The following is a 21,423-nucleotide window of genomic DNA, read 5'->3' on the forward strand; positions in this document are numbered from 1 at the left end:
GCTGTCTAAAGGGCATTAAGAGATGTGATGTACTTTACAATGTAACAGATGATCTTAAGTTAAAGTTTTGCTAAATAAAGCCCCAAAACAAGACTTGGACTTTGTCCAAAGATTTACTAATTCACTACTCCTCAATAGACTGTCTATAGTTTACTCTTTAGTAAACAGTACATTAAGTCCTCTATGTTGTGTGTCATTTTAGATACTTGTACTTAATTATTTGTATTCATTTCCATTTCCACATATAGTTTTTTAAGAGTATAGCCCTTGAATGTTTTTAGTTTTGTGATGAACGGTATGTTTGTGTGTATGGTGAGCGGTTGCATTGCCGGTACAGGAACAAATAAAGTTCTACTGAATCAAATTGGATTGAAGATTTCAGACTCTTACTATTCATCATCATTCAGCGTCATCACAATAGGCTGTACATAAGAAGTGGACGTAGTCACTGTGACGTCATCCTTGAGTTCGAAAGAAAATAGCTGGATAAGACATTTTTAGGCCACTGAAAAAAGGAAACAAATAACTTTCCAGTTCTGAATAGTGAAACCAATGCGGAAGTGTCGTATACTTGCATTCTATCTATTAGACAGCAGAGGGCAGCTCCTCTGGTTGCAAAAAGAAGTCTGATTGTCTACTTATATGCAGCCTTTGAGAGTGGCACAAGGGTCATCTATAAAATCAGAGTCATGAGAATGCCATTATGTGTTTGGTCATTAAACATCGTCTCGATGATTGATTGATTGATTGATTGAAAGTTTAGCGATCACCAAAGTTAGCACAACTGAGGGGAGCAGGAATGTCTGTACTGAAATGTATGGCAATCCATCCAATAGTTCTCTTGTTTATGAGTCAATATACGGCCTTCATTAGTCCCACTTATATCTTCTGTAAGACGCGTTCACACTCGGTAACTTAATTAGCGTTGGTTATATAAAGCAACAGGCATCACCTTTCCTCCATGCCTGTCATGTCACATATGTAATGTCGCGGAGGATCTTGCTGTGCGACGTGGTTTTTTTATTGAGTCTACTTTAATATACATCTGGATTGACGGGTCCTTCCATCCATGCGCTCCATCTCTACACGGCCCTCATCTTTCTCCCCTTTCTCTGTCTCCAATTACTGTTGTATTAACTCCATTAGAGAAACCATCAGTTGTGTAATTGACCAATTGGCATGAGGATCAGGCTCCTTATCAAGTTTCGTAACAAATATTAAACCCAACTGGAAACCGGAGTGCGGCAGCAAGGCCCCCAGGGAGAGGACTCATATCCGATACCCACAGTTCACCCTCTGCTGTCTGTCTGTCTCCGTTCTCTGTTCGTTATTTCCATCCTCTCTGCACCCACCATCACCCTGATTTCCTGTTTTCATCCCCTTATCTCCTCTTCCTGTGATCTGTCAGTTATGTGGGGATGTGTGGAGGTATTGTCCCCCCTCACACACTCTTTCCCTCTCTGCGTCCCGGCCTTTTGCCTGATGTCTTGCTGTCCTAATCTTATCTCAAGGGTGTGATCAATACATGAAAGAACGGGGATGTATTGCCATCTCCCCCTCTATCTGCGTCTGTCTCTCTCTCTCTCACACACACACAAACACACACACACATGCATTACTGGCATCATTAGATAAACATGATGAATGTCTAGATGTAATTACTGTTGAATCAATGATAATTAGCTGCAGCCAAATGCAAGCAGGATTACAGACATGCTGGAGAAAGGCACATGTTGTACTAGTTTGGATGCTAATGTGGAGCACGATCTGCCCTATTTTTTGCCTTGCAGATTTACAACCACTTAATCTTAGCTCGAGGTGACAGAGGTTTGACTTAAGTTACACTTCATTCCTTCACTCTGTGAAATGTATCCAACAACAGCAGTTTTCCTCAAATCCTTTAAAGAGCATGTTTATTGTTGTGGATTAATGCATTTTTCAGAGGTGAACTTCCCTGTTCTTGGCAGAGCGCCTAGCCAGAAAAGGGTCACACAAACCAACACAGCTGCTGCATGTTCCCCGCAGCCAGTATTTACTGTAATTGTGTGGCAAACGCTGCACTTTGTCTCGCTGGGAAATGTCGCGCCACGCATCGCTTCGGAGCCAGAGGTTTTGAACGCAATTGGAACCTTGTGATTTCATTTCACAGCAGGAGTGCTTATTTCCACGATGCCAACATCGAATGTATCAACAGAACAGAACTGATGAAAACATTGAATCCATTAAGTCAGAGCTCAAATTGAGCACACAGAGCACCTCTTGAAGCAAGAAAGCCTATCTCTCTCTGTGTTATCGTGCTTTGTATCCATCTCTCATTTTTCGTGCCCCCATTGGTTCCACTTTCAGTCAGCCCTTGGTCTTTTTTCCTGTTTCCTGTTTAATGTCAGCTGCACTATAAAAAAAAAGTGACGACTCCTTTCCTAATCCAATCAAAGACGGTTGCCAGGAAAGACATATATCCTTGCTCGACACAATTAAGTAAAAAAAAATATAGAAGTTCTCGTTTTGTATGAAAATATCGAATAAAATGAAGTAACATCAATAAAGAGAACCATAACCGGTAAACCATTTGAATTTTGGTTCACATTATACACATTTGAGAAAGGACACCTAAGTAAGAAGCACACTACTTCCTACGTTTTCTGTCAATATTGGTATTGGATGTAAATTGTGAGGTGCTGAATAAACATATTTCCTCAGGACAGTGGGCTGTCATTTGATGATGCTATTAAAAGCCCCCTCTTTAATAAAGTGCCTTGAGTGCACATCTAATCCTCTTTCTACTGTTCCCTCTTCTGACTCACTTTCCCCATGACCTGTTCTTCCTAAATTGTTTCTTTGCTTCATGCCTCCTGCTGTCCCAGTATGTGAGTTCACTCCCTCCCTCCCTCCCTACCTGGGTGGGAGTCAGTAACTGTGACGTAGCTGTTGTTTCGTCGCTACAGAGACAGTCCAGGCTGCAAGGACAGCAGCTCCTCGTCTTTCCCTCTTTCTCTCGCCGACGCACGCACAATCCCTCTAACGGCATCGCTCTGTGTGCAGGTGTGAGGCGTGAGTGAGTGTGCAACACAGAAAGATAGGTGTCCTCCAAAACAGGTCATCTGTAGAGGCACAGAGCAGGGATCTGCCCCAAGGACAGCGGTCTTAACCAGCTTTTCATTTTCACAAGTCAGCGGTGGAAAACACACAGTGTCCCACTTACCTCAGGCTGAAGAGAACAATGTCCAGCTAAAACCATGTTTTATTTTTCTACTTTGTAAACCCTCCTAGTCTGTCCTGGCTCATTCAAACACTGCTCATACTTGGCTAGCTTGTACTAGCATGCATTAAACACACAGAGGGACACAGTGGTGCGTTGTGTGAAAGCTGTTCCTGTGGAAAGAGCTGGTCAATATCGGTCAATGTCGGGCTTTTCCATAGGTTTGAAGAGGAATTAGGGCTCGGCCTGAAGTGACTAAGTGAGACTCTGGTGTGCTTTCTTTGGCCGTCTTGGAGCCTCCGGTAAATATTGACAGGCTATGACAGTCTCCAAAGACTCCAAAGAGTGTTAAATTCAATGGAGGGTCGGGGTAGAAACTGGTTTTTACCTCCTCTCATTTTTTTGTATAACTGTGAATGAGAGTTTTTGTTCTCACCACTTGACACGGCTACGTGAGAGGATGGAGAACGAGCCACTGTGGTTCCAGCTCATGAAAGGAAATAACGGGCATATTCATTTCACATAAACTAAAACTCATTTTCGCCTTCCCTCCACTAAATCTGAAGTGATACAGCCTTCCACACTGGTAGAAATACAGCTTTTGGAGTGGACATGTGCATTCAATGTGTTGGGTCTAATGGATTTAGGCTATAAGATATAAAACCTGATATAGGCTCCCATTGCTCAGTATTAAAATAAGAATTTCACTATATACATTAAGTTAAGGCTCGCACATAATATGGTTATGTAATGAGATACAGGCTTTATACAACTACCAATTCACATCCAATGCGTTTAGGTTGGTAGATATAATGTGGTTTTGAGTGCTTTCTGCAGCTCCAAAGATGGGTTAGAGAGGGTTTAGTACATCTGTGCTCTTTTGTCCCTCTTTATTTCTTTGTAAACCCTCTTGATGTTGATCATGCACGAGAGGTGTCCATCACCACCACAAGTATCCCATCTGAAAATGTTCCAATAACAAACCACTGGATTTGATTCAAATACACCAGCTTTCTGTGGTTGAGCCAATCTCTTGGCTGTCTCCCAGTGATTAATCAACCTTTCACATCTGGGACCATTAATGTGCAATCATGCTTCTGAGTTCGCTGCAGAGAGGGTAAAAGCACAAGAGAGGAGAAGAGGCTTCAAGCACCAAAGGACTTCTCTTAAAGTATCCTTGGCAGCCCCTGGGACTCCAGAGGGCAAATGAAAACAGCAGAGAGCCATCTGACACTTCACCACCTATTTCCAACAGGCTTTCTGGCTTTCTGCTACAATAAAAGTTATTCTTAATGGAATAGGCTCGATAATGTAGCACTCATGCGTTTCTCAATTGTGTCTCGTGATTCAATGTACTTTTTGGGGTTTTAAAGAGTTACAACGCAGGATTCGTGTTTGTCTCAGACAAAACTTGTGAGCAGAATAAATTCATTGTTGGTTTTAGTTTCTTCAGAGGAATTATACTAAATAGTGTAATTCTTAAATGTGCCTAATTTTTCCTTAATTTGCTCAATGTATTTAAGTTACTCAAAAGGAAGACATGTGACACATGGCAAATGAATTTCTTTGAAAATGAGATTGCAGTTAATCGCTAATGGCGAGTGACCAGCAAGCCATAAATAAGTTTAGGGGTAATCAGAGGGGAAATAATGCTCTAGGATGTCCTTAACCCCCAAAATTAAAGGAAGGGACAGTTCATCAGCCTCCTAATGAAATGTTGAAGTGTAATTTGACATTGAAAATGAGGACCGGTGACCTTTTATAAAATCTGGAGCATTTTCTTAATCCTCATTTTGACCTCCTCTCTCCAGGAAACAGGAGCTGCTGAACATTTCCAACGTCCCGCTGGGAGAATGTCCCCCCTCACCGCCCCGCACTGCGCCGCCCAACATGAAGGTAGGAAACACACACACGTGAATGTGCACGCATTATGTTGTGACGTACCTGTGTACACACACACACATTTTTAGATAGATATTGATTTACAGACATTGTATGCCCTTTAGGCCTATTAGAAAATCTATTGATTGTGATTAGCCTCATTGAGAAATCCTTTTAGTAAGCAAAGCGTTTCAGAGATGATGACGAAGGTTAACATGACACATCACTGCATGTGAAGGAAAGTACGATTTTTACAGGTTTGTCTTAAGCCTGTGTGAGTTATAGCGAAGGTTACGGTATTGTAATCCTAGTTCTATAAGCCCGGGCTGAGCCCTCTGCTCTCACGCCGCTTGCTAAAGACGGTGTCTGATAGCTTAGTAGCAGTGTGTGCTACCTTATATACCTTTGGGCGTGCACATATTCGGGTTGACAAATCCTGATTGGCCACCAAGGCTGCTGCATATTTTCAGTTGGTTAATGCGTGCTCGTGAATAGAGAGGGGGAGTACAACCCATGGAGTCCAGTGGGGGGGCTCCGTCTGTGATTATAGAACTAGGGGTTACAATACCGTAACCTTCGTTCATGACCAATTCCAGTAGGAAACAGTTGGAAGCTTTATTCTCAGTTGCTATCTTGACCACAAATTGTGAAGTTCAATCAAACGGTGTCATCAAATGAAACTTGGGCCAAAGCTGTGACTCGGCAAATTGAAAAAAATATCGGAGCAAAGCCAAAACGGAACCTGAATACAAATTAAATCCATCAGACTGTAGAGGATCATTGCTCTCAGGTATTGTCACACTGATCCATGTGCTAGTGACATTATAGTGCTGCATATTTAGAGAAAGCTTTTTATTTATATGCGATTGTGAGGTGTTGATGTATGTGTGATATCCATTACTCACACTGCATTACACTTGTTCCACGGCTGAAATATTTTCGATTTTTCATCGAGCATGATAAATCAGAGGAAACATTTTGCATCAGCAAGGTGATATACATGAAATGGATGGCGGCTCCTGCAGGAGGGAGACACTTTCTGCAGTATGTGTCACCTTGAACTAAGCCATCATTATTGAATCCGCTAACACAGAGCGAGACAGCACAGAAAGGCAAAGTTTTCTCATGGTCAGACAGACTGATTATCTAAAAATGTGGTCAGGTCTAGACAGGAATAAAACACCCTAATATATGACAAAATATATGTGAGAAATATAACTGTGGCGAAATGCAATCTTGATGGTGTGGCTGATTTCTGGTGTACATCAATCGACAACCCACAATTTTGCCGTGAGCTAGAGTGGTCTAATGTTCATGTAATGTGTGGTAAAATATTCATCATCAGTGTCACACTGGTGAAGAAGTTTTGACGCTTATAATTTCCTGTAATCACAGTCCACATCAAATCCATCAAGAGACCACACAACTTCGGCTGCTTTGTTGGTTGAACAAACCATACATGATGTGCAGCCTAAACCTTCAACGCTGGGGTGTGCAACATTAGAGAAACAGGCAAGAGTAAGCTATACTTTAAAAGCATCTAACTGCAAAACCCATGCAAAACTATTTTTCCAATGAAAGCAGCACAAAGCCCCAAAAGTCTAGCAGGAAGGTAGGATACACTCCCCCCCTCCTTCTTTCTCAAAAACATCTGTCCTTCTTCTCAGATTGGTAAGTACATGTTAATAGGTTTAATCATGCCATATTGATATACAACCTAAAACATGTTCAAAAATAGATTCCTAATTTGCTCGCATTTTATTAGCTGGATAATTCACTGCTCTTAAATACAAAATAATTCACATCTGATTGCACGGACTACATGTCGTTGCTACATAAAGATGACTCTCCGTGGAGGACACAGACTGCAGCATGGTAATAGGGCTACATTGTGCACTGCAATTACGACATTTTGTCTTTCCTTTACTCTTTTTTTTTTTTAGTGGTTATGACATAATGAGGAAACATGTACAGTAGACGGGGCTAAATTAGGGTTGGGGGATATATGGGCTAAAGGAAAGTCCTCACAGTTGTCATAATCAAACTCTAATTACAAACAATGTAATGTGTGTGTGTGTGTGTGTGTGTGTGTGTGTGTGTGTGTGTGTGTGTGTGTGTGTGTGTGTGTGTGTGTGTTGCACGCGTTGACACATGCACACTGGAATAACTTGTTCTGTGTTTACATGAGACTCAGTTTGCTGCTTGACTTGACTTTCCTGTTTGAGCTTTCAGCGTCAAAATGCCAAATACACGTTAAAAGTCGAGTGACAGGGAAATAAGTGTAGAAGGGAGTTAAGAATAAGAAATGGCTGAGACATCGTGATTTAGTAGCTAATGCTAAGGTAAGTCTGCATTTTGACTCAAAGAAACAACCAGACACTCTGTTACTGAACGCAAAAGTTAATGTGTTTGGTTTGAAAAAGCTGGCAACGACTGCATCTCTGAAACTTTTACTGTTTTATGTCGTATTTATAGCAGATTTACACCCACATGTGAAGTGTTTCACAACAGTATTTCGTAACCTAGAGACCGGGCCAAAACGGTATTGACTGATGTATCAAATACAGATGTCAGCCAGTGTTCCAGGTATCTGACAGAGCTGTGCTATAAAGATGCTATGAGGGGGTTTTTGGTCTTACTGTACATCTGAGAGCCGTAGAGAGCTGTAGCGCTGTAGAGCTCAGGCTCATCCCTTCATCCACCCGTCACCCTTTTTTGACCCAGAGAAGGAGTTGTGTTGTGGGCAGGAGAGAAGAGTCTGTAGATGTACAGCCCGGTCGTGCTAGGACAACGCTGGCTTTTGGCTGAGGTGCAGGTATTTGGAACAAGGCTGTCTCAAACAGAACTGAACTGCACTCAACTAGAAACAACAAGTGGCTGCTGTGGGTATAATGAGAGGGTACCAGTACTTAACAAATAATTAAGAAAGAAAGAAACTCACACCACCTCAAATCCCCTTGCAAATTTCCGCTTGTTCCCGTTTAATTCCTTTCACTTCGTGTTTTGATAAAGTTAAATTCTGTAACATCCCTTTAATCCCGATGAGACATGCAGGCCACTGCCCCTGTCTGTGACTTATCATCATTGCTGTCAATGAGCAAATGATTGTGTCCATGTCTTTACATGAATACATGTGAATTTCTAGTCATTCAGTCAGGCAGCCGAAATAATCTGCCTGAAGTCTGTGACAGCCAGTGGGTTGCCATGGGAGATAAGAGATGCAGATGTTGTTGCCGGGCGAGATGGAGCTCACAAAAGAGATGGTAAGAAGGAGAAAGGGAGAGAAAAGGTGAAGGAATCAGAATCATAAACGGGACAGATTAGAAATATGATAAATTAGCATAATGAGACACCTCAGATGAAAGAGACAGAAAATACAGACATCTGGGTCCTGTTTTAGATTGACAGCACAGCAGAGAGGACAAATACGTGTCTCGTGTCCTTGCTCTTTTGTCTGGTCACTGCAGGGAATGTACACGATGATTGAACACACCGTTAGCACTGCAGGATCCCACTCAAACAGTGCCAGGACAAGCTGCATCGGTGCGTCTTGTTTTAACTGCCATGGTCAACACTGTGTTAGGACATCTCCATAGAGTCAAAGAAAAAGGGAAAGCTAAGGCTGCAGAGGCTGCCTATTATCAGTACACCTTCCTTCCTCTTGCCGCCCTCATATGATCCCAGCAACTGTTACGCCACGCAGACGTATCTCACAATAACATGTGCTGAGAGCGCACGCTGACTGCCAAAGCTGCTATCTGACAGATATAGACACTTGTGTTTATTGTTGGTCTGGCTGTCTGATGTTGACTCTGTAACTCCAGCTCACAGCGCTGTATCAGCATACAAGACCTTTAACTCGTTAATATTAACTGCTTGACAAGCTTTGTGTGTGTGTGTGTGTGTGTGTGTGTGTGTGTGTGTGGTAATGATAAGTGCAGATTACCATTGTAGGGAATATCATTAGTTTTTATTATAGTCATTTAAACGGCTGTAAAAGACTTTATCAGACTTTCCTGATTAAGCAGCGACAGGTATTGGTAAGGCATTTATTTCCTGGTTGCTCTCGCTTTGTATTTTATGACGCCACAGAGTGTGCAGCACCTACACTTTATAAGTGTGATAGTGCGAGCGTTAGTGTGTGGTATTGGCTGTCAAAGTCATTTAAAGTAGGTTATAGTTGATCTTTTTATCAATGAAAGTGGGTCTTTTTAATTTCTTTCATTGGTTACATCGTGATTCAACAGCAGCCTTCTTTGTGGAAGCCATTTCAAGAGGAAGCACCGCTCTCGTAGATTCTCTACCAGGAATGTTTTTTTGTGGTTTTCTTCCTTTAAAACCAGACTTCTTTTTTTAACAGGATGTTTCATTTGGTGCCATCATTTAATGTCTCTTGTGTGTGTGTGTGTGAGTGCGCACATGTGTTATGCATAGCCCAAACCAACCTGCACACAGTGTACATGTGCTGAAAGTTGGAGCACGAAGACCCAAAGCATGTGGACCATTATCACCGTCACAGTGAGTTGTGATGTGTCGAGGTGGACGCCCTTGAAGACAGAGACATGTGAATGCACTTTAGGATGCATGTGTTTGTGTGTGTGTGTGTTACTTTCTAAGGAAGCGGTTGCTTATCACTGTGCGTGCATATGGGTGTGAGAGACTGGAAGTCTCTGTCCTGCCCTGCCCACTTGACACGGCTAAGTTCATGCTGTGGAGGGAAATCGAAGGCAGTGAGCAAGATCTGCTGCTGCTGGCGCCGATGTTACAGATATAAGACAGTTGGTGTTGCTTTGAGCGTCAAAACACTTGTTTGAAGTGTAAATTAAGAGTCAACTAAAGGGCAACGACTCTGCTTTTGTACTGACTAAATGTGTGTTTGGTGTCAGAAGATGTTGCTGGTGCTCTGAAAGTCAAAGTTCAGCAGTGTTATACCATGTTTTTACATGTTTTTGTAATCTTACTTTGTTTCAGTCTGCAGAGTTCTTCGATATGCTGGAGAGGATGCAGGTATGACATTCTCATTAATTCTTTCCTGTGACTCCAGTTTCTTTCCTCTTATCTCTACCTTATTTCACCACTTCCATTTCTTACTCATGTTTGTGCGATCAAGGGATTCTTGTCCTTGGGTAAAACTAAAACAGAACATGAACATACTGTGAGACGGTGTCTGTCCTCTCTCTTTTTCTTTGTCCACAGCCAGAGTTAACATATACAAGGATGTGACAGACATTGATGTTTCCATCAGTGTAGGTCAGCCCGCTGGGTTCAGTCTGTTGCTCAGATTGGATAATGGGCATGCTGGGGGCAGAGAAGAATAGAGAGATCTGGACTGGCATAACAATTTTCTCCTTCTCTACATGGAATTTATTCAATTCATTGATTTTTTATAAAGTCTCTCTCTCTCTGTATGACTCTTCTTTGTGCTCTCCTTCTGGGGCCCATAAGGGCGCAGGCTTTAAGTGGTCTGACGACAGATGGGGATATAACACGGTAGAGGAGGAGGAGGAGGAGGAGGAAGAAGGTGGAGGAGAAATGAAAGGCAGAGAAGAGGGAACAAGTGGCCAAAGGAAGATACAAAGAGAAGTAGAAGTACTTAGGTCTATTCTGGGGAAATAAGGATTTATGTTTTGTGATGACGTCTCCAAAATGTGTGAATTAGGCAGTACCAGGTAGTCACTGGAAATGTTGAGAATATAATGACCCTTACTGTTATGCAGCTTATACATCCAGCTATGAAGGGACGCAGTCACTGAAAGGAACTACTTACTTTTTTTGCAGCACATCAAACTACCCAAAAACGAAATAGTGATCAAAACCAACATTGCATTGATCATAACAACAAGCGTTGCCCTTGTAGTCTGCCCGGTGTAGTTTATTAAATAAACTAGGCTTGAGTGCCACAGACAGGAGAGTTGGGACTAACACGTTCTTGATCTTTGTATCTGCATAATTTAAGAACGAGGCCCCTGCTAGGGCTGTGTATTTGCAAGAACCTGGCAATACAATACGTGTCAGGATACAGGGGTTACGATTCGATACGATTCTGAAAGCAAGGCGAAATATTGCATTTTTTTAAAATATAATTTTAGGAAAACTGTCATAGTATAAAGAACACGCCGCCATTTGTATAACATGTGACAAAAAAAGAAGAAGAGTGGGATCTGCACTCGTATTTCTCACAGTGCCGGCAACATTCAACATCAAAACACAACACAAAATGAACTGCGGTCTGCCATGAATCTTTGCATGTAAAACATCGATCGTGTTTTTTGAGAATCGATACTGTATAACAAAACATGACATCGCATTACTCAGGTGGATTCATGTTTTCTTACTCCCTTAACCTACTTTGAATCATGGTTTCTCCTTAATAACACAGAAGGAGAGAGGTAGAAAGATGCTGCTCTGGGAGATACAGGAGGACAGGCTGACTGAAGACATAAGTAGAGTTATTTGGAAAGTGTGACTGGTTGATGACAGGCAGTCAATGCAGCCCTATGATCAAAGATTCTCACATACAGCGCACACTGTGCACCATATCCATCCTCTCAGCTTGCATCGACCTGCTCTCTTGAGCTCTGCCACCTCTTACTCCACAGATGGAACTCAGTGTTCAAAGTGTGCTTCAATACTGTAGCCTGGATGGTGCTGATGAAGGTCACCTTTCTGATCCCCATCTCTTTTTTTTCCCCTCCTTTCTTCTTCATCATCTAACTTCACCTCTTTCCACCTCTGCCTCCTCCCTCCTCTTTTGTCCCTCTCTCTCTTCATCTTTGTCTCTCTGTCTATGCCTGAAAATTAAATCCTCTCCAGAGCGTCTTTGTGATCAGTCTCGTATTGTTGACAATGGCTCCCCCGTGACTTTTACAGCTGCTCCATCAATATGCACTCAGACAGACACACGCCACTAGAGACCAGACTGAGAAGCATGTGTGTGTGTGTGTGTGTGTGTGTGTGGGTCCATAAGTCCCGTACTTGTACTGTTCAAAAGAATTCTTATATGATTGGTGGCACTAGAAGTGATGGTAGTAGTGTGTATGTTCAGCACTCTGAATCCCCACACTTGTTCATTTCGTCACTTCAATGCTCAGTCATGTAGACAAGATGTTCCACTGGGCCTGCACCATAATTGGCCAATTTACTTTGTGTCTACCAGATTGGCTTTTATATCTGCATATATATACAAAACACTGCGGCATCGGCCCGCGTCTCAGTGTGTCCCACGAAAAGGTAATGAGGAAAAGCATGTCTGGAAGCTACATTCATAGAGATAGGATGACTAAACGCCTGTATTACCCGAGTGTGTGTGTGTGTGTGCGCGCAGAAAAGTGAATTAGCATGGATGACTCAGTCAGTGTCATCTGGGCAACAGAGACAATGAGGTGCCATGTTCCGGCACGGTTTTTAAATGCACAATAAACAAACAAAACTTACTTTTTTTTTTTTTTTACCCTTGTGCTTTTCCGTCCTCATGCTGCGCACGGACACTAATTAGGTCCCGAAAGCTGAAGAGCCCAAAAGATGGAAGGTGTGACCAGACACCGTACACACACTTGTACACTTCTGATCCGCTTGTGTTATTGTGTCTCTGCATGTTTCCCTTCATCACTGCTTCATCATGATTTGCTCTGTGGTTTTTCTCGTCTCATCTGTCGGCCTACGAGAGATTCGGCCCCCCCCCCCCCCCCCAACCTCTCTGTGAGCTTTTCAAATTGTTCTCAGGGCTTTTAAAGTACAAAATCAATAGCCTACTGATCTGATTGAGTATAAGTTGAATTAACTCCAACTGTCAATTGATCCTCTCTGGACTGCCAGTAACCTGCCTCCTGCTGCTGCACAATTTAAAGGGCTGGCTGTCCGAAGCGCTGTTCCTTCCGCGGTGCAGACGGGCCTCAGCTGTATTTAGAGGTCATGCACCGGAGCTGTGCTTCGCTAGCAGACTGCCAAAAGACTTCAGGCTCATAACAGCTCTTCAACCCCAAGGGGCTGCTGAATCAAAGCAGCTCTGACGTCATCAAGGGGGTGACACGACCTCATCAATGTTTGCTGATGACTGTCCATTTCAGGCTGTTGCATCATCACCTAAGAGTCTTATTTGGCATTATAAGTTGTGTTACCTCTCTGTTGCTGTGTTTGTGACTGCGCTCATGACTGTGTCATTGTGTTGAAAGTCAGTGAAGTTCACTTATGTTAAATTTAGTCTCGTTAACGGTGTGTGTCCTTTATTCGACAGGATGACTATATCCCCTACCCACGGATAGAAGCTGTGAGTCATTTATCACTCTCATAACACACATCTACACCCCTCTCATGTGTAACCACTAGCTAGGAGTGTTTCTGACATTAGATTATACATTTAAAATAGAAGTACTTTTGCATTTGTTTTTATTACATGCTTAGCAAGCTGATATTACGAAGGTGCAACTGTGGAAAACGTTGCTTTCCCCAGAACTATTTTTGCTTTCATACCTCACTGCCTTCCTCCTGCTCTTCTGTGCAAGGTCCTGGAGAAAGGTGGCCCATACCCCCAGGTGATCCTGCCACAGTTCGGGGGTTACTGGATTGAAGATGTGGAAGCACCAGTCGGGACCCCCTCTTCCTCAGAGTCCAGTTTCTGTGAGGAGGAGGACGGAGGAGAGGGCATGAGCCCCGGTGTGGGGCACAGCTACCGCCTGGAGTGTAACAGCACAGCCCGTGCCTACCGCAAACACTTCCTAGGCAAGGTGAGTGTGTGTTTTAATGTCAGTGTCACCGTGTATTTAGCAGCGGAGGATCTGTCTCTCTCTCACAACCTCTTTTCTACTTTCAAACATCCAGGAACACATGAACTATTACTGCACTGGCAGCAGCATAGGCCACCTCATCATGTCTCTGAAACACGAGGAGGCTGAGGGACAGGAGTACCTACGCATCATGCTCAGGTACAATGAGGGAAATGCATTGGTATCTTATTAACTTGATGCATTTCACGCCTCAAACTGTACAGTATGTCTAACAAAGTGTATATACATGAAATATAAATAATGTTGAGTTTCACCCATTTTTGTACAGTCCATGTTTCTCTTGAGTCCAAGCTATTCAAGTGTCTCTTTAACCTCTTTGAGTTTGCTTTTGTCCTTTAGTTATTTAATTTGTTATGTGTTTCTTCTTGTCTACTATACCAATGACCCTATTTTACCAGATGGTGTCAGAGGAAAATTATCTAATCCCTGGGGTTAACTAAAAAATGTCTTTACCAATCTATGCAATAGTTGTAGAAACATTACAATCAAAGCCACAAATGTCAATATCTTGATTGTGCTTGAGTAAAAGTAAGAGGAATACTTAAGTCAGGAGGATTAATCCTCTGGGGACCACGAATGTCTCTTCCAACATTCATGACAATCTATCCAATAGTTGCTAAAAAATTCCAGTTTGCACCAAAGTGGTTGACCAACTAACAAATCAACCGAAACAGCGATACTGCCTCTCTCTCTCGGAAAGAGAGTTTCCCTCTGTCTTTGTCTTTTTTGTCACGATTAAAATTCTGAACTGATTTGTGGAGCTGTAGGAAACAGCTTTCCTTCCATTATCACAGTTGGTGATGTTTTCATCAACAGAAAAACAATGAAGTGATGCTATCTCTCTTCTTTTTTTTTTTTGAGACTAAACTCTTCATGATCATAACTATTATCTCCTAATTGCATATAAACAAGGAGAAACAAAAGTTACAAAATCTCTTTGCTGGAATAAATATCTGAACAATCTGAACAGCAGAGCTCCTCTTCTTGTTCTGTTGCAGGTCGAGGATCAAAACAGTCCATGACAGGATCTCTTTAGCGGGCATCAACCAGCTGCCCAGTGTACCGCAGATTGCCAAGGTAAGACGAGTTTAACAGTACTCAAGGTTTAAACGAAGGCGACATCTAAACATAATGCAGCTGAAGTGCAAGATGTGATACGTGGAGGCTGGCTGGCTCTTAAGAATGACCTTAGTTTCAGCAGCATCAATCATCATCAAATCCTTTCACAACAGCACTTGATGTTTTTGTATTAACTTTTCTAACTCATAAAAAACATAATGCAGCAAAAGCCAAATATATTACAGTAAATCAACAAAGTAGAGGTAACGGAACAAAAGAAAGAATCAAATTATGTAGATAAGTAGGTAATTAAATCAGATAAGTAAAAAATTCACAATAAAAACAGTAGGAATATTCTCTTCCTGTATTTTCCCTTCTTTATATAACCGCAAAAAATGTAAACGAACGTCATACAAGTTCCCTTGGTAATTGTTAGTCCTTGCAGTGAGTGATTCAAAGGCGGAAATATCTGTCATTCAGTGACAGGAATCAGTCCTTGAGGTGAAAATAAAGCCTGCCAGTTCAAGTCAAAACACTTGTTTGGATACACCGATGGCAGGAGAGATCTGTCTCCAAAAACACACAGCTGTGAAGACTGTGACAGTGGTTTAATCAAACACTCAACCGGCATACTTTTGATTACTCACTTTCAAAAGAGAAACAGAAGAAATTTCACAAGTGCTTTGTCTCTACTCTTCCAACAGTAATTAGCATCCTTGAGTCCCATTTTGTACTTGGTGATTTTTACATATGATTAGATGATTTAATCAGGGCTGTGTGATGTAAACAGGATGTATGTCTAGCAAATCATTAAGATTGTTAGATGTCAAGAAATACATACATGTTTTAATTATGTTAACTATGTAATCAAGCTTGTGTGCATTACTCACTGCCATGAATTAACATGTCCCTTCTGTATCCAGTGTTGCCAGGTTGGCCTGGTTTCTGCCCAATTGGTCTACTTTTGATTCAGTTGGACTAGTTAGATGAAAATTGGGCTCGTTTTTTGGTTCAAAAATACAGATTTACAAAATTCAGTAAACTATCGGTTCTACATGAGTTGTTCGTTGTTAGGACATACTCACCTTGACGTCATCATCATTGACATTGTGTATTTGGTCGTCTGTGATTAAGCTGAAAACTTTCGATATGGTCTGGCAACACTGTTTGAATAGTGGTATACTTTCCATACTATATAATGAGATTTTTCTTACATGAGTCTTTTTTCTTCTCTCAGCTTCTGTGTGACGATGCCACAGGGCTGAAGTTCAACCCCGTCCTCTACCCTCGGGTGAGTTACTCCCACACTGCAACCTCATTATATCCAGTCTGACCAAAGCTCATCTAGCCTGTTATACATTTATTCATTCAAGCTGACATGAGTTATCTTATCCTGTCTCCGTCTGCTTCTACGGAGTGACAAGTGGGCACAATATGGCCGAAAACGCTAATGCTACAGCATCTCTCACCTGCCTCTACGCCAACGTGACAACACACCTTCTTAACCAGAGAAATAGCACACAACTTATCACATATTATTCATAAGTTCCCTACCTCTCCAACATCTACCCTGCTCAGTAAGTGCATTATTCAAAAGCGACAACTTCCTAAAATGGACATGATGGATCTGTTTCTCCTCCTGTGAGCCAGGCGGAGGAGTGTGATGGAGCATGCTTTCAGCCAGTGCCTCAGGAAAGGAAAAAAAAAAAACAGCCCATCTGTGTCTCAGTCTGCAAGAGGCAACGGCGAGTTCACTGCCTTCGCTGAGGGCCGCGACAGTTTGTCGCATGTCAGCCTTACGTAACACGGGGCCCAATAAACCTGCCCTGGAGACATGTTGCAGAACGGGAAAACATGTTTTCCTAACTACCACAGCAAGAAGAAAGTGTGTAACGAGTTGAGATAAGTAGCCATGGGGAGTAAGTAGGACATTGTTGTTTTTGTGTATGTACAGGGATCCCAGTTGATGGTGGCTTATGATGAACACGAGGTGAACAACACCTTCAAATTTGGAGTCATCTACCAGAAGTTTGGACAGGTGAGCGGTCATATTGATCCTGCCAGTGTACTCCAGTTTAACTCACACACACCATTAGATCTCATCCACTGATTTATGTCTTGTATCTTGTATCTGACAAATGTTTTTTTTTTTTTTTTTGCTCCATGCCGTAATCATGTCTCCTCCTCTCAGACATCAGAGGAAGAGTTGTTTGGGAACAACGAGGAGACACCAGCTTTCAAGGAGTTCGTCAGTATCCTGGGCGACAATATTGAACTTCAGGACTTTAAAGGGTAAGAGTAGGACTAGAACTTGATGTGAAGAGCAAGTGCATTTAAACTGGGAGAAAGAAAAGCGCAGGACTTAGTAACATCAAATTAAGTATAGACTAGAGAGGTCAACAACGTTCTAAAGAACAATGCCATTATAGTGAATTGTAATAGAGCAAAATAGCAGAGTTTTATTCCTGTAACCTTGGAGCAATTTGTCCTGCTGTTTCGGCCTCAGCGTGCTACCCGGATAAACTGCTTGGCGAATCAGATCTGAGAAGAGAAACTGCCACGTGGACATGTAATCAGAGCTTAGTATACTTTATTGTCTTGCAGGCTTTTTGAAAAATTGTGTTACACTTGTTACTTTCACTGTCAGGGAGGCTTTGAATTCTAGCTGACACGTTACAGCAAACTGCAAAACATTTCTGGGTGGCCTTGGAGCTAGTTAAGCACAAAATGTGATGAAACTGAGATTTAAAATGCACAAAATGTAATCTATCTTATTACTGGAGACTGGAGGCCTCACAGAGAATGTGGCGCATTTGCTTGGATAATGTGACAGGTTCCGCGGTGGGCTGGATGTATCCCACGGACAGACCGGGTCTGAATCTGTCTACACTGTCTTCAGACGGAGGGAGATTATGTTCCATGTGTCAACCAAGCTTCCCTTCACCGAAGGAGACGTCCAGCAGGTACAAGACTTTAATACTGGCTTCATTATTGTTACAGCGATGGCTCAAAGGATTTAACTGCAAAGTAAGAATCCTTTGGCTCAAATATTTGGCTATATTTGGCTATATTGCCATTATGTTACATCAAATGTTTGCATGTTATCTGATGTTAAGCCAATACAACCCTCCTTAGAAACAAATAAATCCCGAGTGCATACTGTGATGTATGTCATAGAGGACTCCAAATCTGTTGACCAATTAATAATCATATGAATTTCTGCCCTCTGCTTCTTTAGCTCCAGAGGAAAAGGCACATAGGAAATGACATTGTGGCCACAGTCTTCCAGGAAGAGGCCACACCGTTCGTTCCAGACATGATCGCCTCCAATTTCCTGCACGCTTACGTGCTGGTGCAGGTTGAGAACCCCTGTACGGAGCACACAACATACAAGGTACAAACCAGGCCTGTGTGGTGAAATGACTCCGTGTTGAATGTAAATTAATAATTCAAACAAGCTTTAAAGAGTGTCAGCTGGATGCTGGGGAGTAAACAAACTGTTCTCACATGAATAACTTGCATAAGCGCAGCAAAGTACACAATCATTAATCAATCATTCTCTCGCGATGAAAGGGTGTTCTCAAGTTTTCCTTGGACGCTGTTCGGAACCCGAGCCCTCCTGAAATACACGCCAATAACGTGTCAGTATTATTTGTTTTATGTCAACAGGTGTCTGTTACAGCGAGGGAGGATGTGCCTCCTTTTGGACCCCCTCTCCCGAACCCAGCTGTCTTTAGGAAGGTGAGAGGAAGAGCTGTGATCAACAGAGGGAAATACATTATCGACTTGAGTCATACATTTGATCACCTTGACTCAACTTCGTCTTAAACATGATTATTTCATCTGATTGAAAATGCCAATACATATGGTGAAAGCACATAATGGCTCCTGCAGTCTGACACTGAATTACAGAAACAGTCATTTTTCTTTTGATACTTTAAAATTAAATTGTACTCGGGTAGGATTTTGTAGGCTGAGTATTTTTTCGCTACTCTTGCTTAAGTAAGGGTATCTGAGTACTTCTTCCACCACGGCTCAGTATTTGAAATTGTCTTGTTCAAACCAAGTCAAAAAGATGAACCTTTCAACTGTTTTATCAGATTATTGTCACGAAGGGGAAACTGCACTTTAGAACTAATCTAGCTTCAAGACTCAGTGTGCTGTAATAGTATCCATTCCTCATTGTTGCTCACCCTTCTGGTTCATCATCTAATTCTACCCCTCCCTCTCTTTCCAGGGTCCTGAGTTTCGAGACTTCCTGCTGACAAAGCTGATCAATGCTGAAAACGCCTGCTACAAATCCGACAAATTCGCCAAACTAGAGGTGACACACGTCCGCACAACCACACTCAAACCCCACAGCATGCCTTCAGTCACAGCTCGGCTTCGTCCTAAATCATCACCGGCCCCGATGTTTTCCTACATGAGTTTCGTGTGTGTGTGTAAATTGATTCCAGGGGCGAACGCGTGCTGCGCTGCTGGACAACCTCCACGACGAGCTGCACAGACAGAGCCAGGCAACGCTGGGCCTTTGCCAGCCGGGAGAGGAGGACAAGCTGGAGAACGGGGGACACGGGGGTCTGCTAGAGTCCTTCAAGGTGAACATGAAGCTGGACACAAGAATACGTGACATGTGATGTTTTTTCGCAGCTCTGTGACATTTATTTAATCACCATTATTACAGCCCAAGACTCTGAGGTTTTCTTGCTGTAGGTCAACTAAATGTCACCGGTCTGCAAGATGACTTAAGGTGCTAAACCATCAGCAGCGTTGTTGCTCCTGCTTTTCCTCTAAACTTAAAGATTTTGACCTTAAATGCCAAGTGTGTGTGTGTGTGTGTGTGTAGGCTTGTGCATCAAGGGCATAGATTTGCATATGGATGGTGAGGACATGTCCCGACCAATATTTTCACACACACACAGTCGTGTTTTCATGACCTTTGGGGACAGTACATTGACTTACATTAATTTCCTGGAGACTTACCTGAACCGCTACCAGCCTAATCCTGACCTTTACCCTAACCTTAACCTAACTCACCTGAAAGCAAGTCTGTCATCGTGTACATTATGGGGAGGAGCATGTTGTCCCCACAATGTGACAAAAAGTTCTATGTCCCCACAATACAGGTAAAGCACACACATTTCCACCAAAATATAGCACAAATTCTTCAGAATGCAGGAAAGGAAGTGTGAAAACCTACGCCCATGATGTGCATTTGTGTGTGTGTGTGTGTGTTTGAAAATGAACGTAAAAAATGGTCCTTTTCTTGTTGTCAGTCTGTTTTCTCTTCACACTCTTTTGTCCCCACTTAAAGGCTAATTGATGTTAATATGACAATTATAATCTGTTTTTCCATCAGTGTGTCTGTGTCTGTGTGCGTGTGTGTGTGTGTGTGTGTGTGTGTGTGTGTGTGTGTGTGTGTGTGTATTATGAATGTGTGACTAATGTGATAATTTGGCTCTCTTACTCTTCACAGGCATTATGGACAGCTACTTTGCACTTTCTGCAGTCAGTCCCAGGGGGTGCTGTTCTAATTGCTGCCCTGGCAGTCACTGTGTATTACCTGTCTGCATTACTGTAAATTCAGGAGGATCACCACATAATTAATAAACATTGTTTCATATGTTGTTGTTTGTGTTTATACTTTCAAAGAAAATAAGCTTTTCATGTTGTATTTATCAATTTAATTACATTTTTTTTTTTATAAATGTACGTGCCGTAGATAGCAGAATTTAAAAGACAAAACATCTAAATAGTATTTAACTGTATTTTTTATTATTTAAATTGTACTGCCTGGAATTTATTATGAACTCTAAAAAAATTCTATGACCCTTGTTATTCATTTATTTTTTTAAATGAATGAAAATGTACATTTGTTCATTCATCAACTCCAACCTATTTGGCTTCATTCTTGGAGAACTGCATCCCCTGGTGGTTGTATTGTGCAATAGCATCTATGATGCTACATGTTAATTCATACATTAAAATGTATGCTGCATTGAAGCTGATAAAACACACATTTGTTCTGCACCTTTATTTTACTTCCCACACTCATTCCTCTTTCGGTTTCCTTTACCCATCTTCTTCCTTCCCCTTCCCTCGGTGCACCTTGGTCTTCCTCTCTTCCTCCACCACTCATTCTCTGTTTCCTCCTCCTCCTCCAGAGAGCCATGCGTGTCAGGAGCCACTCCATGGAGACCATGGTGGGGTCTCACCGTCACAGGAGCCCCGGGGTAGGAGGTGGGGTCCCGGCCAGCGTGAGCGGAGGAGGACTGCCGCAGAGCACCAGCGAATGCACAAAGAGCACCTTCACCGTGAGTAAGAGGGTGTGAAGGGACGGGGAAGATGGTTGCTCACTCAGAATGGAAAGAGTCATGAATCAAGGAGAACTTGGGTAGAAAAAGATTTATAATACTAATGCTAATAAGAAAGAACTACAACTGTGCTGTCCTTTTAGAGAAAGCCTCTATGTCAACAAGTGAATTATTTCAGTTATTAAAT

General features: G+C 42.3%; 1 protein-coding gene across 5 annotated transcripts in view; it reads left to right on the plus strand.

The window, feature by feature from the left end:
- Positions 1-21,423, plus strand: part of rap1gap2a (RAP1 GTPase activating protein 2a) — a 65,981-nt gene that overhangs the window by 40,058 nt on the left and 4,500 nt on the right. For 3 of the 5 annotated variants that reach the window (XM_079166206.1, XM_079166203.1, XM_079166204.1), the window contains 15 exons: positions 5,011-5,095; positions 10,052-10,087; positions 13,314-13,346; positions 13,582-13,803; positions 13,898-14,001; positions 14,862-14,940; positions 16,160-16,213; positions 16,877-16,960; positions 17,114-17,214; positions 17,756-17,885; positions 18,161-18,316; positions 18,592-18,663; positions 19,160-19,246; positions 19,380-19,520; positions 21,087-21,236. In XM_079166206.1, coding sequence (XP_079022332.1) covers positions 5,011-5,095; positions 10,052-10,087; positions 13,314-13,346; positions 13,582-13,803; positions 13,898-14,001; positions 14,862-14,940; positions 16,160-16,213; positions 16,877-16,960; positions 17,114-17,214; positions 17,756-17,885; positions 18,161-18,316; positions 18,592-18,663; positions 19,160-19,246; positions 19,380-19,520; positions 21,087-21,236 — 1,534 coding nt within the window. Of the gene's footprint in view, positions 1-5,010; positions 5,096-10,051; positions 10,088-13,313; positions 13,347-13,581; positions 13,804-13,897; positions 14,002-14,861; positions 14,941-16,159; positions 16,214-16,876; positions 16,961-17,113; positions 17,215-17,755; positions 17,886-18,160; positions 18,317-18,591; positions 18,664-19,159; positions 19,247-19,379; positions 19,521-20,398; positions 20,522-21,086; positions 21,237-21,423 lie in introns of those variants that run through there. The other 2 variants (XM_079166207.1, XM_079166205.1) reach the window with 2 other exon arrangements.

Source organism: Pholis gunnellus, assembly GCF_910591455.1.
Source record: "Pholis gunnellus genome assembly, chromosome: 9".
NCBI lineage: Eukaryota > Metazoa > Chordata > Actinopteri > Perciformes > Pholidae > Pholis > Pholis gunnellus.